The sequence below is a fragment of the Garra rufa genome, chromosome 24, assembly GCF_049309525.1.
Source record: "Garra rufa chromosome 24, GarRuf1.0, whole genome shotgun sequence".
Classification (NCBI taxonomy): domain Eukaryota; kingdom Metazoa; phylum Chordata; class Actinopteri; order Cypriniformes; family Cyprinidae; genus Garra; species Garra rufa.
Genome location: NC_133384.1, coordinates 9606509 through 9628105, shown reverse-complemented (window position 1 = coordinate 9628105; position 21597 = coordinate 9606509). Strand labels below are relative to the sequence as shown.

At 33.7% G+C, this 21597-nt stretch overlaps 1 protein-coding gene across 1 annotated transcript; it reads left to right on the top strand.

The window, feature by feature from the left end:
* The first annotated feature begins 309 nt into the window (after nt 1-309).
* Nucleotides 310-19850, top strand: impa2 (inositol monophosphatase 2). Its single transcript, XM_073830785.1, has 8 exons — nt 310-564; nt 2289-2422; nt 6661-6765; nt 6848-6893; nt 6990-7098; nt 10923-11031; nt 12826-12977; nt 16998-19850. The coding sequence occupies exons 1-8, from the start codon at nt 505-507 to the stop codon at nt 17126-17128; spliced, it is 846 nt and encodes a 281-aa protein (XP_073686886.1). The 5' UTR covers nt 310-504; the 3' UTR covers nt 17129-19850.
* Nucleotides 19851-21597: the final 1747 nt, after the last annotated feature.

Here is a 21597-nt window from a genome sequence, read left to right as displayed (position 1 = left end):
TCATGTGTACACCTTTAGCAAACGACGTTTTAAACAGCTTCAGTTCACAGACGCTAAAGCAGAAATAGCTTTGGTTTTGCCGCCCTCTGCTGAGTGACGTTATGTAATTGCTTTAAACAGCAAATATTTATTTTGTTTTGATTTTAAAATATTCATACATCTTAAACTATCGATAAAAGTGCTTAAAATATTATAAAACTTAAAAATCGAACGTAAACAATTAAATAATATATATTAAGTAGTCTTCTGCATAATTAGCGCATGTCAATATTGAGTTTATCAGGTGCACACGGTCATCTGGAGGTGCAGGATGCTGTACGGATATCACCGTCGTGATCGATTAGATTGATTAGAGGTGATTTATGTGTCGTGTAGGACGCTCCCCGTGAACACGCTCCATCAGGACGGAACCGGACGTCAGTCAGAGCACCGGAGCGAGAGAATGAGATGCGCTGAAGCGCTATCGGCCCGTCCAAAGGCTTCCCCGTGACGCGTGTGTTCGTAATGGAGGACTGGAGCGACTGTTTGGATGTGGCCGTGCAGATCGCCCGCAGAGCCGGACAGGTAAGTTAACGATAACGATAACGCCTCGCAACATTAGTCGACTCATTCATTACAAACATTAGAAACTAACGGCGACCGACTCGAACAGATCCGCTCAAACATACACGAATGTGCTTTACAGCTACACGGATGGATGGACAGATGATAAACAAACACATAGGATCAACAATGAGCGCTGTTTTGTGGTTGTTTCACTGTTTACTGACGACAGACAGCGTTAATCTAACACAGATCCACTGCAGAACAGCTTATATATGAGTCAGCATTGATACTTGTTGTTCTGTAATACTACAAACTCTATAATATTAATATAAGGCTCTGTATTTGAGTAGAAGCTTTGTGTCATTGACCTTTTTCATGTTGCCACTGTTATAAATAGCCTTGATAAAGCTACATATCTTGGCCATGATGGACTACACTGTAGCCTGTTGGAAAGTATTAGGACAATATGATTCTGAAATGTTAATAACTCATATATTATATTATATTAATAAAGCTCCAAACAATAACACTGTATTTATATAACGTCTTTTATAACATCCATATTTCATGAACTTTTCCAATTAATATTTTCTTATAATATTTTCAGGTTTTGTTTACATTTTACTAAAGTATTAGTCATTTTGTGATGTCATTGTATCTTTATTAATATTTCTATATAACTTCTATTGATTTATTTTTTATATTTCATGAAATTAAACTTTATTTCTGTTAGTGGCTAAGGCAAGAAGAAGTTTTTTTTATCTATTTTATGTAATTTTGCTATGCACTTTTGTTTTCATTTCTTTTCTTTTTTTTGGGTTTTGGTAAATTTAAATTAATTGCTAAGAAAAAAGTTTTTCATCTAGTTTTTGAGTCAAAGACGAAAAAGCTTTTAAGCATAGAAACAAAAAGTGTAATACTGCTTTCAATTGTTGTTGTTGTTTTTCCAAAAAAAATATTTAAAAGGTTATCATTAGTTTAATTACATTATTGTTTTTGTTTTTCTGAGCAAGAAATAAATATATTTTTTCCCTAATTTACAGAAGACACCCACTAAAATGTCATTCAGTGTGACAATCTTGTCAGGGATGTTTACAACAAAAATCAATTTATGACATATTAAAAGACAAATTACTTTCACCCCAAATACTAATTAGTTGTAATTCTACACTTTTAAAATTGGCCACTATCCTAGGTTTTGCCCATTAGTCAGTATAAGAATATATATATATATATATATATATATATATATATATATATATATATATATATATATATATATATACTATAATATAATATTTTAATATATACAAGTCAGAATAAGCATGTTGTTTGAATTTTTACATAAATATTGTGTTACACTGAATGACAATGTAACATTATTTCAACCAAATTTTGACATTTTATTCTCCAAAAACTTATTCGAAACCTTAAAAGTAGACACTTCACTTACATTTAGTATTTTAGATTAAACTTATTTTATTTTAATTAGTTGCTAATGCCAGTTCGTTCATATTTTTTTTATTTTAAGTGTCAGGTTTTCATTTAATGTTTTTGTTTTGTTTTATTTCTGCTTTATTTCGTTTAACGAAAGTTAGTTTTAAAAGGTAACAATAGCAACAGTAGATACTGTACTATGGTATCAGTGATGGACTAAACTCTTTCAGCACCAGAAAATACCATAGTATTCCCATGTGTTACTGTGGTTAGAGTATAGACTGGCTGTGTGTTTTCTCCATCAGGTGGTTCAGTCAGCGGTGAAGCAGGAGAAACGAGTGAGCAGCAAGAGCACACCAACAGACCTGGTGACGGAGGCAGACCATCAGGTGGAGGAGCTCATCATCTCCACACTCAGGGAGAAATACCCCTCACACAGGTAAAAACACACACAAATACCCCCCAAAACGCCCCTCGCATGGGTAAAATAAAAAAAAAACACAAATACCCCCCCCAAAATGCCCTTCGCATGGGTAAAAAAAACACACAAATACCCCCCAAAACGCCCTTCGCGTGGGTTAAAAAACCACACACGGGTAACGAACACGCAAATGCCCCCCAAAACGTACATATATGCCACCCACACGGATAAAGAACACGCAATTGCCCCCCACACGGGTAACGAACACGCGAATGCCCCCCAAAACACGCATACATGCCCGCCACACGGGTAAAGAACACGCAAATGCCCCCCAAAACGTGCATATATGCCACCCACACGGATAAAGAACACGCAAGTGCCACCCACACGGATAAAGAACACACAAGTGCCACCAACACGGGTAAAGAACACACAAGTGCCACACAAAAGCGTGCATATATGCCACCCACACGGATAAAGAACACGCAAGTGCCACCCACACGGATAAAGAACACACAAGTGCCACCAACACGGATAAAGAACACACAAGTGCCACCAACACGGGTAAAGAACACGCGAATGCACCCCAAAACACGCATACATCCCCCCCACATGTGTAAAGAACACGCAAATGCCCCCCAAAACGTGCATATATGCCACCCACACGGATAAAGAACACACAAATGCCCCCCACACGGATAAAGAACACACAAATGCCCCCAACACGGGTAAAGAACACACAAATGCCCCCCACACGGGTAAAGAACACACAAATGACCCCCACACGGGTAAAGAACACGGAAATGCCCCCCAAAACACGCATACACCCCCCCACGTGTGTAAAGAACACGCAAATGCCCCCAAAGCGTGCATACATGCCCCCCACAAGAATAAAGAACACACAAATGCCGCCAACACGGGTAAAGAACACACAAATGACCCCCACACGGGTAAAGCACACGCAAATGCCCCCAAAGCGTGCATACATGCCCCCAACACGGGTAAAGAACACACAAGTGCCACACAAAAGCGTGCTTACATGCCCCCCACACGGATAAAGAACACACAAATGCCCCCCACATGGGTAAAGAACACACAAATGCCCCCCACACGGGTAAAGAACACGGAAATGCCCCCCAAAACACGCATACATCCCCCCCCACGTGTGTAAAGAACATTCAAATGCCCCCAAAGCGTGCATACATGTCCCCCACACAGATAAAGAACACACAAGTGCCACCGCCACGGGTAAAGAACACACAAGTGCCACACAAAAGCGTGCATATATGCCACCCACACGGATAAAGAACACGCAACTGCCACCAACACGGATAAAGAACACACAAGTGCCACCAACACGGGTAAAGAACACACAAGTGCCACCAACACGGGTAAAGAACACACAAGTGCCACCAACACGGATAAAGAACACACAAGTGCCACCAACACGGGTAAAGAACACACAAGTGCCACCTACACGGATAAAGAACACACAAGTGCCACCAACACGGGTAAAGAACACACAAGTGCCACCAACACGGATAAAGAACACACAAGTGCCACCAACACGGATAAAGAACACACAAGTGCCACCAACACGGATAAAGAACACACAAGTGCCACCAACACGGATAAAGAACACACAAGTGCCACCAACACGGATAAAGAACACACAAGTGCCACCAACACGGGTAAAGAACACACAAGTGCCACAAACACGGGTAAAGAACACACAAGTGCCATCAACACGGATAAAGAACACACAAGTGCCACCAACACGGATAAAGAACACACAAGTGCCACCAACACGGATAAAGAACACACAAGTGCCACCAACACGGATAAAGAACACACAAGTGCCACCAACACGGGTAAAGAACACACAAGTGCCACCAACACGGATAAAGAACACACAAGTGCCACCAACACGGATAAAGAACACACAAGTGCCACCAACACGGGTAAAGAACACACAAGTGCCACCAACACGGATAAAGAACACACAAGTGCCACCAACACGGATAAAGAACACACAAGTGCCACCAACACGGATAAAGAACACACAAGTGCCACCAACACGGGTAAAGAACACACAAGTGCCACCAACACGGATAAAGAACACACAAGTGCCACCAACACGGGTAAAGAACACACAAGTGCCACCAACACGGATAAAGAACACACAAGTGCCACCAACACGGATAAAGAACACACAAGTGCCACCAACACGGGTAAAGAACACACAAGTGCCACCAACACAGATAAAGAACACACAAGTGCCACCAACACGGATAAAGAACACACAAGTGCCACCAACACGGATAAAGAACACACAAGTGCCACCAACACGGGTAAAGAACACACAAGTGCCACCAACACGGATAAAGAACACACAAGTGCCACCAACACGGGTAAAGAACACACAAGTGCCACCAACACGGATAAAGAACACACAAGTGCCACCAACACGGATAAAGAACACACAAGTGCCACCAACACTGATAAAGAACACGCAAGTGCCACCAACACGGATAAAGAACACACAAGTGCCACCAACACGGATAAAGAACACACAAGTGCCACCAACACGGGTAAAGAACACGCGAATGTCCCCCAAAACACGCATACATCCCCCCCACATGTGTAAAGAACACGCAAATGCCCCCCAAAACGTGCATATATGCCACCCACACGGATAAAGAACACACAAATGCCCCCCACACGGATAAAGAACACACAAATGCCCCCAACACGGGTAAAGAACACACAAATGCCCCCCACACGGGTAAAAAACACGCAAATGCCCCCCAAAACATGCATACACCCCCCCCCCCCCCACATGTGTAAAGAACACGCAAATGCCCCCAAAGCGTGCATACATGCCCCCCACAAGGATAAAGAACACACAAATGCCGCCAACACGGGTAAAGAACACGCAAATGACCCCCACACGGGTAAAGAACACGGAAATGCCCCCCAAAACACGCATACATCCCCCCCACGTGTGTAAAGAACATGCAAATGCCCCCAAAGCGTGCTTACATGTCCCCCACACGGATAAAGAACACACAAGTGCCACCAACACGGGTAAAGAACACACAAATGCCCCCCACACGGGTAAAGAACACGGAAATGCCCCCAACACGGATAAAGAACACACAAGTGCCACCAACACGGGTAAAGAACACGCGAATGCCCCCCAAAACACACATACATCCCCCCCACGTGTGAAAAAAACACGCAAATGCCCCCAAAGCGTGCATACATGTCCCCTACACGGATAAAGAACACACAAATGCACCCCAAAACGGATAAAGAACACACAAGTGCCACCAATACGGGTAAAGAACACGCGAATGCCCCCAAAACACACATACATCCCCCCCACGTGTGTAAAAAACACGCAAATGCCCCCAAAGCGTGGATACATGTCCCCTACACGGATAAAGAACACACAAATGCCCCCAACACGGATAAAGAACACACAAGTGCCACCAATACGGGTAAAGAAAACGCGAATGCCCCCAAAACACACATACATCCCCCCCACGTGTGTAAAAAACACGCAAATGCCCCCAAAGCGTGCATACATGTCCCCTACACGGATAAATAACACACAAATGCCCCCAACACGGGTAAAGAACACGCAAATGCCCCCTAAAACGCGCATACATGCCTCCCACACGGGAAACAAACACGTGTTAAAAACTCTCTTAAAGGGATTGCTCCTAAACTCAGTTTGTTACCTGTATAATCTTAGTTTGTGACTTGTATGAGTTTTTCCAGATTATTTTGTTGTTATTCTGTCTCTCACTGTTCAAATAAACCTACTATTAAAATGATAGACTGATCATTTCTTTGTCAGTGGGCAAACGTACAAAAATATTTTTTTGCTCACTAGTAACTATTACAAATATTTCTTCAGTAATTAAAGTAATGCTAAAATAAAATATAAAAATATAAAAAATAAAAGCTTATTCAGAATATTCATGCCAAAGTTACACTGATGTCTACAGTGGTATGTTTTGTAATATGAAAATGATAATCATTGAGTATTAAGTTTTAAAGATTAATTTAATAAAATCAGACCCATCGGCCCACTTTCCAATAAAAGACTTGCCGTTTTTCTTTCCATAAAAGGGCACTACAGACTTTCTGTGAAGTGTTTAATGTTTCACATTCTTCAGTAATAACTGTTGGTATGATTGTGATGTTCTCTGTGTCAGATGTTGATGTGATGTTGATTATAACGTCAGGTTTATCGGTGAGGAATCATCCGCTGCTGGTGTGAAGTGTGAACTGACAGACGCCCCTACATGGATCATCGATCCCATCGACGGCACGTGTAACTTTGTGCACAGGTACCGTAACCATCACGTATTGTGTTTAAATCATCATATAAATATATTCTTGAGTTCCCAACACACAATCTTTCATTTCCAGTTTCCCCATGGTGGCAGTAAGCATTGGATTTGCTGTCAGAAAAGAGGTAAACACTGATAAAGCAATACAGGGACAGCATTAAGTCTGCTTTCATTGATGCCGTGTGTTTATGTTCAATAACCACAAGATTTCTGGCCCTCAGCTGGAGCTCGGCGTCATCTATCACTGTTTTGACGGGACGCTGTATACGGCCAGGAAAGGACACGGAGCCTTTTGCAACGGTGTTCGACTACAGGTTTCAAAAGAAAAAGGTACTGAAATTATATTTAAACTTACAGTTATTATTATTATTCTGAGACAAAAAATTCTGACTGCTGCTCCTCCTAGAGCTTTAACTCGACAAACTCCAAACTGACCGATCTGACTCCAGCTGCTATATCCTAGTCCTGATAGGAAAAACTGTCCAGGAAAACTGGAAAAATACGTCTAGAAACACATTAACAACATGCTAATCATTCTAGAAACATGCTATTAACTTGCCAATAATGCTAACAACTGGTTATGAATGCTAACATGTTTGCGACGTTCTAATCATGCTAGCAACATGCTTATCATTCTAGTAACATGCTAACAACATGTTAATCATACTAGTAACATGTTAACAACATGCTAATTAGGCTAGAAACATGTTAAAAACATACTAACAACATGCTAATCATGCTAGAAACATGCTAGTAACTTGCTAATAATGTTAACATGCTATGAATGCTAACATCACGTTAGCGGCATTCTAATTATGCTAGCAACATGCTAGTAACAGATTAATCATGTTAGAAACATGCTAACAACATGCTAATCATGCTAGAAACATGTTAACAACAGGTTAATTAGGCTAGAAACATGTTAACAACAAATGCTAATAATGCTAGAAACATGCTAGTAACATGTTAATTATGCTATCAGCATGTTAGCAACACCTTATTGACATGTTAATTATGCTACAGACATGCTAGAAACATGCTAACAACATGCTAATCTTGCTAGGAACATACTAATAACATGTTAATTATGCTATCAGCATGTTAGCAACACCTTATTGACATGTTAATTATGCTACAAACATGCTAGAAACATGCTAACAACATGCGAATCATGCTAGTAACATGTTAATTATGCTATCAGCATGTTAGCAACACATTATTGACATGTTAATTATGTTACAAACATGCTAACAACATGCTAATCTTGCTAGGAACATACTAATAACATGTTAATTATGCTATCAGCATGTTAGCAACACATTATTGACATGTTAATTATGTTACAAACATGCTAACAACATGCGAATCATGCTAGAAACATGTTAACAACATGTTAATTAGGCTATAAACATGTTAACAACATGCTAATCATAATGCTAGTAACATGTTAACAACATGTTAATTAGGCTATAAACATGTTAACAACATGCTAATCATGCTAGTAACATGTTAATTATGCTATCAGCATGTTAGCAACACATTATTGACATGCTAATTATGTTACAAACATGCTAACAACATGCTAATCTTGCTAGGAACATACTAATAACATGTTAATTATGCTATCAGCATGTTAGCAACACATTATTGACATGTTAATTATGTTACAAACATGCTAAAAACATGCTAACAACATGCTAATCATGCTAGAAACATGTTAACAACATGTTAATTAGGCTATAAACATGTTAACAACATGCTAATCATGCTAGTAACATGTTAATTATGCTATCAGCATGTTAGCAACACATTATTGACATGTTAATTATGTTACAAACATGCAAGAAACATGCTAACAACATGCTAATCTTGCTAGGAACATACTAACAACATGCCAATCATGCTAGGACATGCTAGCAACATGCTAATCATGCTAGAAATGTGCTAACAATATGCTAGTAACTTGCTAATTATGCTAGCTACATGCTAGTAACATGCTAAATAAGTTAGAAACATGCTAAAACATGCTTTCTATCCATTTATCCATCCATTCAGCCGACAGACTGTATTGCCTTCAAAACATTCAAGCTTTAAGCTTTAAAACTACTTTAAACTTAAAAAAATTTTGGACTGAAAACCATGCAATTTCTACAATTTTTAAAACTGTTAAAAACTTTAAAACCTTTTCACACTTTCTGATCAGGCTTTTTCAAGCCAACTTAAAGTTTGTCTTGACAAACTTTTTTATCTAGTTACAGTTTAAAATGGCTGTTGGGTCATTCCATGTTAAGTCAAACCAAATTTCAGCTCAAATGTTTGATTTTGGTATTATTATCTCTGACGAAAGGTAAACATATATAGTAATGAAAGCCAAAATATTAACTGTCCTGGATGAATATATACTATTTTGTAAAGTGGGGTCAAAATGGCAGTTTTCACCTGAGATTCAGAGTCAAGTTACAGGGGGGTAAAATTACTTCAGAAAGATGGCAGCATCATAATGTTATTTTTACACAAAGATAGTAAGTTCTGTTTGTAAAATCTGTTGACTTTAGCAATCTTTGTTGCATTATGTGCCAATGGTGACCATTCAAAAATGAGGAAACAGCACTTTTTGACTCTAAGGTTTGCGTGCCTGTAACTCAAGAAATATTAAAGATATCTTAATGCCCTTTTAGATATTGGTTCTTAACAAACCTTCCTTTGAGCATCTTCATTTTAAAGGCTTTATATAGTTTGGTTCCAGTGATAATGGAATTTCAGTATGGCTCATTAAATTGTACACATTTGCAGTGGTCAAAAACCAAATGTGGGTAAATTTGCAAAAATATGATACTTCTTTTCTTTTAAAGAGAACTGTCTGAAAAACAAATAACGTTAATTTAAAGATGCATCTTGTTTCCTTCTGTCAAGACAACTGTGTTGAACAGACAGTCAGACATTGTTCTTTCAACAAAATGAGTAAGTGACCAACATTTTGGTTTTCAACCACTGAAAATGGGTAATATTTAACTATCTGAAAATGGAGCCTCATTGAGATCCCAATATCTCTGGAACTGAATGATGTAGGGCCTTGAAAATGAAGATTCTGAAAGAAAAGTTAATTAAGAACTAGAATCTATATTGAGATATCTTTAATACTTCTTTAGTTACAGGCATGCAAACTTTAGAAAAAGCACTCAGACAAGTATGTTCAGTGCAGTTGTTTTGACAGAAGGAAACAAGATACATCTCTAGTTTCAACATTATTTGTTCTTCAGACATTCCCCTTTAATAGAAAAGAAGTATCATATTTTAGCAAACTGACCCAGAATTGGTTTTTGACCACTGAAAATATGTACAATTTAACAATTTACTCTTGGAGTCATATGAAAATTCCAGTCTCTCTGGAACCGAGCCATATAGACCCTTTAAAATGAAGATGCCAAACGGAAGGTTTGTTAAGACTCAATGTCTAAAAGGACATTCAAATATCTTTAATACTTCTTGAGTTACAGGCACGCAAACTTTAGAGAAAAACTTGAAAAGTGCTGTTTCTCCATTTTTAAATGGTCACCATTGGCGCATAATGCAACAAAGATTGCTAAAGTCAACAGATTTTACTAACAGACCTACCAGTCTCTGTTTAAAAATAACATTATGATGCTGCCATCTTTCTGAAGTCATTTTTACAGCCTTGTGACTTGGCTCTGAATCTCAGGTAAAAACTTGCCATTTTGACCTCCCTCTACGAAATAGTGGATTACTCAGTAAATATTCATCCATGACATTTAATATTTTGGCACATGATCCTTCAGAAATTATTCTAATATGCTAATATGCTGCTCAAGAAACTTTTGTGATCATTTACGATGTTGAATACAGAGGAAACAGGATTCACGGATGAATTCAAAAGAAGAGCATTTATTTGAAATAAAAATCTTTTGCAACTTTATAAATGTCGTTTAATGTGTCATTACTGAATAAAAGTATCAAAATGTATCAAAAAACCTTAAACTTTTGAGAGTTGTGTGTTTAAATAATTCATCAAATTCTATAAATGCTCTTTATGGATTTAATCTCAAATCATTTACTTGTGTTTTTGCTGCTAGCCTTTAATCTCCACCATAAAAACGGTGTCAGACTGATCCAGTATGATGTGTTTACTATCTCAGATGTGTCGAAGGCCCTCATTCTCACAGAGATCGGCGCGAAGAGAGACCCGGCAACACTGGATATCTTTTCAGGAAACATGAAGAAATTATTAAGCGCACCGACTCATGGGTAGGTGATAAATGTGTGAGCTGTAATATAAAGCAATTAAAGGAGAAGTTTACTTCCAGAACTAAAATGTACAGATAATGTACTCACCCCCTTGTCATCCAGGATGCTCATGTCTTTCTTTCTTCAGTCGTAAAGACATTATGTTTTTTAAGAAAAACATTTGATGATTTCTCTCTATATAGTGGACTTCTGTGGTGCCCTGAGTTTGAACTTCCAAAATGCAGTTTAAATGCAGCTTCAAAGGACTCTTAAACGATCCCAGCTGAGGAAGAAGGGTCTTATCTAGTGAAATTATCATTTTTTTTATATTTCTCTGATTAATTGGCTACCGGTCACTATCCGCCGATAATCGCTTTGGGATGTTTAATCGGCGGTCTCTAAAAAGGCCGATCTCATAAACCGATCTAAAGCTGATGACGCCTGCATATAATTACGGTCTACTGTGTTTCACAGTCAACGCATATGGGTTTTTGGCTATGTTTAAAGGAAAATAGCACTTTTAGATAAAAAAGACAATAATAAATGGCAGTCGTGGAGGTAGAAAAACAAAGTTCTTTATTAACAACAAGATTGCTTGTAATAAAGATTTAAATGCAAAAGAAAAGGCAGTAGAACTGACTGTTTCTGTCGATAGTGATTTTTAAAGGGGTCATCGGATGCAAAACTCACTTTTCCATGTTGTTTGAACATTAATGTGTATTGGCAGTTTGTGTACACAACCACCCTACAATGATAGAAATCTTTAATCTTTAAAAGTAATATCCCCTTTTTAAAATCAGGTCATTCTCAGCTTCTTGTGGGTGTGATGGCACACAGACAGGCCCCTCCCACGATAGTTGATTGACATGAGCGCCTCACCTTAGCCCCGCCCTCACTGGACTGAAACAGTCCGACTCTGACTCTGAGGTGTTCTGTTGTTGGATGCAATAATGAACATAGCAGTCGTCATTTACTCCCGACATCTGAGCCGCTGAAGACGCAGAGGATAACGTTACTTTCGTTTTTAAAAAGGAAAGCGCTGATCCCAATCTACAAATGCCTCTATGTTCGTGCGAATCGTTCCTGATGCAGCTTCACCCACCACAGCAGAAGTGAGTATAAGGGGTTTTTATGCATCTTTGCAAATGGCCTTTCTTAATAATGTGCTTGTTGGCAAGTTTAGCCACTAAACGCTGCTAAATGCGGCTAAAGTAAACATTACGGCTCATAATCCTATATTAGAGAGGGGCGGGGCGAGCAGAGCTCATTTGCATTTAAAGAAACATGCAAAAGAATGAACTGATTTTTTGCAGAGCTGAAAAGGGTGTTTTTTTACACTACTATTGAGAATTATGTTTATATTTTTTATTAAAGATTTATTTTTTGGAATTTTTGCCTTTATTGTGATGGGACAGATCAGATATGACAGGAAGCGAAGTGGGAGTATTGTGCAATAATTGCACTATTCTATATTTTAAAAAAAGCACTGCATGATCAAACATTTAGGTGAGAAATATATACGTTTGAAAAATAGATTTTAGACCCTTGTTCCTTGGCTGGGAACGTTTAGAGTCCTTTGAAACTGCATTTAAACTGCATTTAGGAAGTTCAAACTCGCGGGCACCATAGAAGTCCACTATATGGAGAAAATTCCTGGAATGTTTTCCTCAAAAAACATACTTTCTTATTGACTGAAGAAAGAAGGACATGAACATCTTGGATGACAAGGGGATGAGTACATTATCTGCAAATGTGTTTTGGAAGTGGACTCCGTTAAGTGATGTGGCTCATATAGTCGGTGTGTTTGTCCTGCAGTGTGAGGATCATTGGCAGCTCGACGCTAGCGCTCTGTCATATCGCCAGCGGAGCGGCGGAGGCGTATTACCAGTACGGCCTGCACTGCTGGGACATCGCAGCGGCCGCAGTCATCATCAGAGAGGCCGGCGGATACGTCATCGACACAACAGGTCAGTTATGATGTTATGGATCACTGCAAAAAATGCCTTTCTTACTTAGATTTGTTGTCTTGTTTCCAGACAAAATATCTAAGAATTCTTAAATCAAAAAGGATTTTCTAGATGAGTAAAAATATTGTCTTGTTTAAAAAAAAAAAGTCAAAATTAAGTGTCAAGCAAAATAATCTGCCAATGGGGTAAGAAAAATAATCTTGTTTTCTGTTTGAAATAAGATTTTTTTTCTTACCCCACTGGCAGATTGTTTTGTTTGTTCTAAGCAAAAACTCAATATTTTTACTCGTCTAGAAAATCCTTTCTGATTTAAGAATTCTTAGATATTTTGGCTGGAAACAAGACAACAAATCTAAGTAAGAAAATCATTTTTTGCAGTGATGCAGAAAGTGCACCATAGTTGGTCATTATTATGTTTAATTCATAATGTAGGATTTCAAACAAAAAGGGCTTTTATATCTGGATGATTGATTTGGGATTAGTATTTTGTTATGAATGTTGGGCTGAACATGAGGATTTGGGTGAGCACATGATGAAAATCTAAACATGTAGATAATATTTCATGCTTAGTTTAGTATTTGTATATAAATTGTAGCTAAATTACAGTCATAAAAGGATGTTTATACTGTACAGATGTTAAAATAGCTTAGTGTTTGCACACTGTTCCATATACATATGAGTAGTGCTATGAAAAGTGCTATAATAAAATGTTTCACCTGCAATACATTGAGAAAATGTTTGTTTTATAGCTATTTAATCATATAATTTTATTTTAGGCTCACTTTGGTATCAACTGTGCATAAAATTGCTTGTTTAGTTCTTATAGTTCAATAAAATTAGTATTTAATAAATAAGATTAAAATAATTAAAATATATGAATTTTAAAATACTGAAAAGCTAAATAAATAAACCCCCAAAATAAAATTTAAAAATCATGAATTTATAATAAAAATAAAATAAAAGTTACTTAATTATTCATAAATTCTGAAGGATCATGTGACACTGAAGACTGAAGTAATGACGCTGAAAATTCAGATTTGATCACAGGAATAAATATAATTTAACAACAAAAGCTGTTTTTTAAATAGTAATAATATTTAACAATATTGCTGATTTGTTTCTTGTATTTTCGATCAAATAAATGCAGCCTCGATGAGCAAAAGAGAATACACTAAATAATAATAAATAAATAAATACAACAATAATAAAATAAAAACAGTAATGTTTCCACATTATTAAAAAATACTGTATGTCTTTATTTATTTATTTTATTTTATTTATTTATTTATTTTCTTACTGTTATACAGTTCTATATACATATGAGTAATGCTATAGAAAGTGGTATAATTACAAAAAGTAGCACCTGTAATACTTTAAAAAAATTAATTATATTGAATGTGGTTTTTATATTTTGATCATTTTATTTTAGGTCCACTTTGGTAAATCCACTATGCATGAAATTTTATAGATGTGTAAATTCTAATAGTTTAAAATTCTTTCTAATTCTGACCTACCATTTAAATAAGTAATATTAGTGAATAATAAGATACTAAAAAAATAAAGTATATCACAAAAAACTCAAAATAAAATAAAATTAAAAATAAAAAAAATACTAAAAAGCAAAACAAATAAAACCTCAAAATAAATAAAATAATGAATAAAATGAAATAATAATAATAAAACTAAATATAGTAAATGTCTCAGGTGGTTGCTGATATTTTGTGTGTGTGAAATGTCTGAATGTGTGTGTGTGTGTGTGTGTGTGTGTGTGTGTGTGTGTGTGTGTGTGTGTGTGTGTGTGTGTGTGTGTGTGTGTGTGTGTGTGTGTGTGTGTGTGTGTGTGTGTGTGTGTGTGTGTGTGTGTGTGTGAGGCGACACAAAGAGTCTTTGTTGGGGAGGAGGGTTAGGTCATGACCATGCGGTCGGAGAGAAACGAGGGTCCTGAGAGGAATATCGCTTCCATGTAAAAGCCCAAAAAAAACGCCAAACATTTCCTTACAGTCTAGATGTTCTGTGTTATCCAACCCATGTAGTTTTGTGTACAGTGATGTTATTGTAATCTTGCCCAGATTGTCATCTTGCATTTGTGTGACGACTGAACGAGGTCGAAATATAACAAGCTGGCAGACATAGCTATAGTTGTAGCAGAAAGAAAGTCAAATAAAAGTGGCTTTTGAATTCAAATTAAATTAAATTAAATTAAAACCTAAATGTAATTTTTTTTTAAAAAAGAATACATTTATAAATAAAGACAAAAAAGGCAAAATAAATTAATAATAATATTAATAATAATAATAAAATAAAAAGTAATTATAATATAATGAAAAATAAAATAAGAATCTAAATAAAATGAAATGTAAAAAAAGAAAACATGAATATAAACTAAAATAAATTCATAAATAAATAAAGACAAAAATAAAGGCAAAATAAATTAATAATAATAATGATAATACAATAAAAAGTAATAATAATATAATGCAATAAAAAATAAAAATAAATTTAAAAAATATATAAAAAATGAATATAAACTAAAATAAAATCATAAATAAATAAAGACAAAAAAGGCAAAATAAATTAATAATGATTATTTGTAGTAAAATAAAAAAAAAATAATATAATGAAAAATAAAATAAAACCGAAGACAAACCTAAATAAAATAAAATGAAAGAAATAATATAAAGACAAAAAATAAAATAATAATAATAATAATAATAATAATAAAATAAAAAGTAATAATAATATAATAAATAATAAAATAAAATACAAACCTAATTTAAATAACAATGTAAAAAATAAAAATAAAAAATGAATGTAAAACTTAAAACGTATAACTTAAATAAAACCATAATTAAATAAAGTCAAAAATAAAGTCAAAATATATGAATAATAATAATAATAATAATAATAATACAAAGTAATAATAATATAATAAAAAAATAAAATTAAAATAAAATGTAAAAAAAATCATATAAACTAAAATAAATTCATAAATAAATAAAGGCAAAATAAATTAATAATAATATAATGAAAAATACAATTAAAATTAAAAGTGAATATAAACTTAAATAAATTCATAAATAAATAAAGAAAAATAAAGGCAAAATACATTAATAATAATATAATAAAATAAAAAGTAATAATAATTTAATGACAAATAAAATAAAATAAAAACCTAAAATAAATAAAATTTATAAAGAAATAAAGAAATAATATAAACTAAAATAAATTAATAAATAAATAAAGACAAAAATAACAGCAAAATAAATTAATAATAATAATAATAAAATAAAAAGTAATAATAATATAAAAACAAATAATATAAAATAAAAACCTAAAATAATAAAAAAATAATAATAATATGAACTAAAATAAATGAATAAATAAATAAAGACAAAAATAACGGCAAAATAAATTAATAATAATAATAATAATAATAATAATAATAATAATAATAAAAAAGTAATAATAATATAATGACAAATAAAATAAAATAAAAACCTAAAATAAATAAAATGTATAAAGAAATAATATAAACTAAAATAAATGAATAAATAAATAAATAAAGACAAAAATAACAGCTAAATAAATTAATAATAATAATAATAATAATAATAAAATAAAAAGAAATAATAATATAATGACAAATAAAATAAAATAAAATAAAAACCTAAAATAAATAAAAAGATTTTAAAAAATTAAATAAAATAAACAAAAATAAATTCATAAATAAATAAAGGCAAATAAATTAATAATAATAATAATAATAAAGTAATAATATAATGAAAAATACAATAAAATAAAAACCTAAAAATAATTAAATAATAATAATAATAATAATAATTTAAAAAAATAAAGACATAAATAACAGCAAAATAAATAATAATAATGATAATAAAATATAAAGTAATAATAATATTAATAATACTACAATAAAAAGTAATATTAATATAATGAAAAATAAAATCTAATAAATAAATAAATAAATAAAAATGGTTTGAATCTTGTTTGTTTGTGTTGTAGGAGGGCCGCTCGACCTGATGTCCAGACGTGTTGTGGCCGCTGGGACGCGTGAGATCGCCGACTACATGGTGAAGCAGCTGCAGCCGATAAACTACGGCCGTGACGACACTGACCCCGACGGGCTGGCCTGACCTCTGACCCCATCCCAAGCCTTTTACCTCAGAACACACAATCCTGCCGCGCCACAACTGCAGTGTCCTTTAAACGCTACACTCACATTTCTATCAGTTTTTTAGTTTAACATCATCTGATTTGTATTTTAAAGTCACTGAAAACACCCTCAAATCATGGCATTGGTTTCATTTCTGGATGAAATTGTAATCGCTGGACCCACGACCATATTTTTATACCATGTAGTTTATTAAATCAATTCATCCTTGGAAATAAGCATGTTAAACACTGGAAGTCGCTTCAGATGCCTTGAAATCACAAGGATGTGGATGATGCCAAATTCAGATGATTTTCCATGATTTTATATTACTAAATGGAAATATCTGCTTTTGATCACAGAAAAGCGAGGCGAAATATACACAGCTAAACAGATCAGCACTCAGGACTCGGTTATGAATTGGTATAACTCGTTTTTAATGAACAAGCACTGCTAAAATTTTTAATTAATCAATAAAAAATCTAAAATGATCAAAAAGAGGAAACATTATGATTTTTAAATGTTTTTAATGAACCCTATTATGCTTACCAAATAGTAATATTGTGAAATACTACAATTTGGAATACCTATTTTTAATTATTAATGACTTCTGAAGGATCATGTGACACTGAAGACTAGAGAAATGATGCTGAAAATTCAGCTTTGATCACAGGAATACATTTTATTTAAACATTTTAAAAAAGTCTCTTATGCTCATCAAAGTTTCATTTATTTGATAAAAAATACAGAAATATATTGCAATTAAAAATAGCAGTTTTTTATATTACTATACTTTAAAATATAATTTATTTCCGTGATGCAAAGATGAATTTTCAGCATCATTACTGCAGTCTTCAGTGTCACATGATCCTTCAGAAATCATTCTAATATGTGGATTTATTACTTTTATTATCAATGTTGGAAACACTTGTGCTACTTAATATTTTTGGGGGGATTTGTGATAATTTTTTTCAGGATTCTTTGATGAATAAAAAGTTTTCTATTTTAAATAAATGCAGTTTTTTTTTTTTTTTTCATCAAAGAATCTTGAAAAAAGAATCACAGGTTACAAAAAATATTAAGCAACACAAGTGTTTCCTACATTGATAATAAAAGTAATAAATCAGTATATTTGAATGACTTCTGAAGGATCATGTGACACTGAAGACTGGAGAAATGATGCTAAAAATTCAACTTTGATCACAGAAATAAATTACATTTTAAAATATACACTGCTGCTCAAACGTATGGGATCAGTAAGATTTTTTATGTTTTTTAAAAAAGTCTCTTATGCTCATTAAAGTTCCATTTATTTGATCAAAAATACAGAAATATTATTGCAATTAAAAATAGCAGTTTTTTATATTACTATACTTTAAAATATAATTTATTTCCGTGATGCAAAGATGAATTTTCAGCATCATTACTGCAGTCTTCAGTGTCACATGATCCTTCAGAAATCATTCTAATATACTGATTTATTACTTTTATTATCAATGTTGAAAACAGCTGTGCTGCTAAATATTTTTTTGGAAACTGATACTTTTTTCAGGATTCTTTGGTGAGTAAAAAGTTCAAAAGAACAGCATTTATTCAAAATAGAAATCTTTTCTAACATTATAAGTCTTTACTATCACTTTTTATCGATTGAACACATCCTTGCTGAATAAAAGTATAGTTCTTTCAAAGAGACAAAGAAATAAAACATTTACTGACCCTAAACTTTGAACGAGGTGTTTATTGTTACAAAAGTTTTCTATTTTAAATAAATGCTGTTCTTTTTTTTTTTTTTTTACATTTTATTTATGAAAGAAACCTAAAAAATTATCACAGGTTCCAAAAAATAGATACTAAGCAGCTCAACTGTTTCCAAAATTAATAATAAATCAGCATATGTTTTCTGAAGGATCATGTGACACTGAATACTGGAGTAATGATGCTGAAAATTCAGCTTTGCATCACAGAAATAAATTATATTTTAAAGTATATTAAAATAGAAAACCATTATTTTAAATTGCATTAACATTTCACAATATTACAGTTTGTTTCTGTATTTTTAATCAAATAAACGCAGCCTCGATGAGTGAAAAAGTCTTCTTCAAAAGCATTAAAAATCCAAACATTTGAGTGACACAGTATATATTTTTAAATAGTAATAATATTTTAGAATATTGCACTTTTTTTCTTTATTTTTGATCAAATAAATGCATCATTAGTGAGCAAAAGAGACTACATAAAAAAAAAAACACATTTAAAAATAGTAATGTTTCCAAACTTTTAACAAGTACTATGTCATTTAGTAAATAAATATAATTTTTTACAATCAAATAGGCTTTTTGAAGCATTTTGAGCAAAGTAAACATTTATCTTGTTTTATCTTTCCAAAAAATATTGATTAATAAAAAAATCTGTATCTACATGTTCTTACACATTTTGATCATGTGCAGAAGCTGAAATTCATCACTTCATCATCTAAACTTTAAATTAAACAAATCCTTGTGATTGCATACAAAATTTCCAGACACTGCAATTTTAACCTGTATTTGACATTTTTTAAGTTTTTTTTTTTTTAATACTGGATGATCTGCAGATCTAATAATTGTTTTTCACTGCCAGTTTTTCTAGTTTTTCCTGCTGTGTTGATCTCAACAAAGTTCACTTTTTAATCCCTGAGTATCAGGGCAACATTCCTCTGGTATGAACTATTAAAAACATACACTAAGATAAACGCCGTCCACTCATTATTCAGCCAAAATCAACCATATTCAGTTTCCAATGAGTGTCTTTTGACAAATTGGTGTGTGTGTTTTAATTTCAGGCTTTCTTTGTTTGAGAGGAGTTTGCTTAGCATTCAAATACTGTTGTATTTTAAAGTAACTCGGCTTCATTGATCTGATTCGACAGTAATTCTGTGTGGTTTCAGATGCTCTAATTAGTGGCTGTCTGCTTATTCAACGCACTTTCATCTGCTGCTTTTGCATTTGGTTTCCATTGAACAGGCATTTTTGATTTGATTATTATGCTGGATCTCTTTAAAAAGTGGCTGTGGTTCCATATTTTAGTTTAAATTCAGCTCTTGGAAATGAAATATACAGCTGAGTTTTGGCAAATCCTATTGAATTTTATTCCTACTTTCAGCCCAGCCACTATACGATCCGTCCGCAGTCTCCAGGTGTCTGTTTAGATCCAGAAAACACTCCATTCTGGCTCTGCAACTTTGGAAAGACTTTCTGAATTCAGTCAAAGCTGCCAGCTTTAACATATACTTAAACCATGAAGAATCAACAATTACTGCTACTCAGTGTCCTCCATTATAAGTATTACCTTCTCCTGACCTAATTGTGCTCCAGAACCACATTCTCATTACCAAAAATGTAAATTTGCCATCAATGGATCCTCTGGAGTGAATGGGTGCCGTCAGAATGAGAGTCCAAACAGCTGATAAAAACATCACAATAATCCACACCTCTCCAGTCCATCAGTTAACATCTGGAGAAGACAAAAGCTGAAACAAATCCATCATTAAGACATTTTTAACTAAAACACATGATCCATAATAACGCTTCCTCCAGTGAAAAAAAAAAGTGGTCTGGTCTAAATCAGGAGAGAAATCCGCACAGATCAAGCACTGTTTACAAGCCAAAACAGCTCTAAACAAATATGTTGGCTTTATAATATGGCTTTATTTAGCAAAAAATAAATAACATAGACGTTTCTGCATTTACTTATATTTTGACATTAACATTTACTTATTATAGATTATAAACTCGTGTTTTAGTTAAAAACGTCTTGATGGATTTGTTTCAGCTTTTGTCTTCTCAAGATGTTAACTGATGGACTGGAGTGTATTTGTGGATTATTGTGATGTTTTTATCAGCTGTTTGGACTCTCATTCTGACGGCACCCATTCACATTCATTAGTGAGCAAGTGATGGAATGACATATTTCTCCAAATCTGATGAAGAAACAAACTCATCTACATCTCGGATGGCCTGAGGATGATCACATTTTAGCAAATTTTCATTTTTGGGCGAACTATTTCTTAAATGAAGTGATATATTATTCTGTACAAAAATCCATTATTAAGCTTAATAATATAAACATTGTTAAAAACATTTATTTCAGCTTTTGTCTTCTCAAGATGTTAACTGATGGACTGGAGTGTATTTGTGGATTATTGTGATGTTTTTATCAGCTGTTTGGACTCTCATTCTGACGGCACCCATTCACATCTATTGGTGAGACTATTGGTGGAATGACACATTTCTACAAACCTGAGCACATTTTTTTAGAAAATTAAAATTTTTAGGCAAACTATTCTTTTAATGTATTGTTGTCAATTGTAAGATTATAGATAATTAGACTATATATACTAAGGCTTAATATATATTGCACATTTAATTTACAAGTTCACCTTGTTTCAAAAATGTTTAGATATTTTTACTGTAGAAT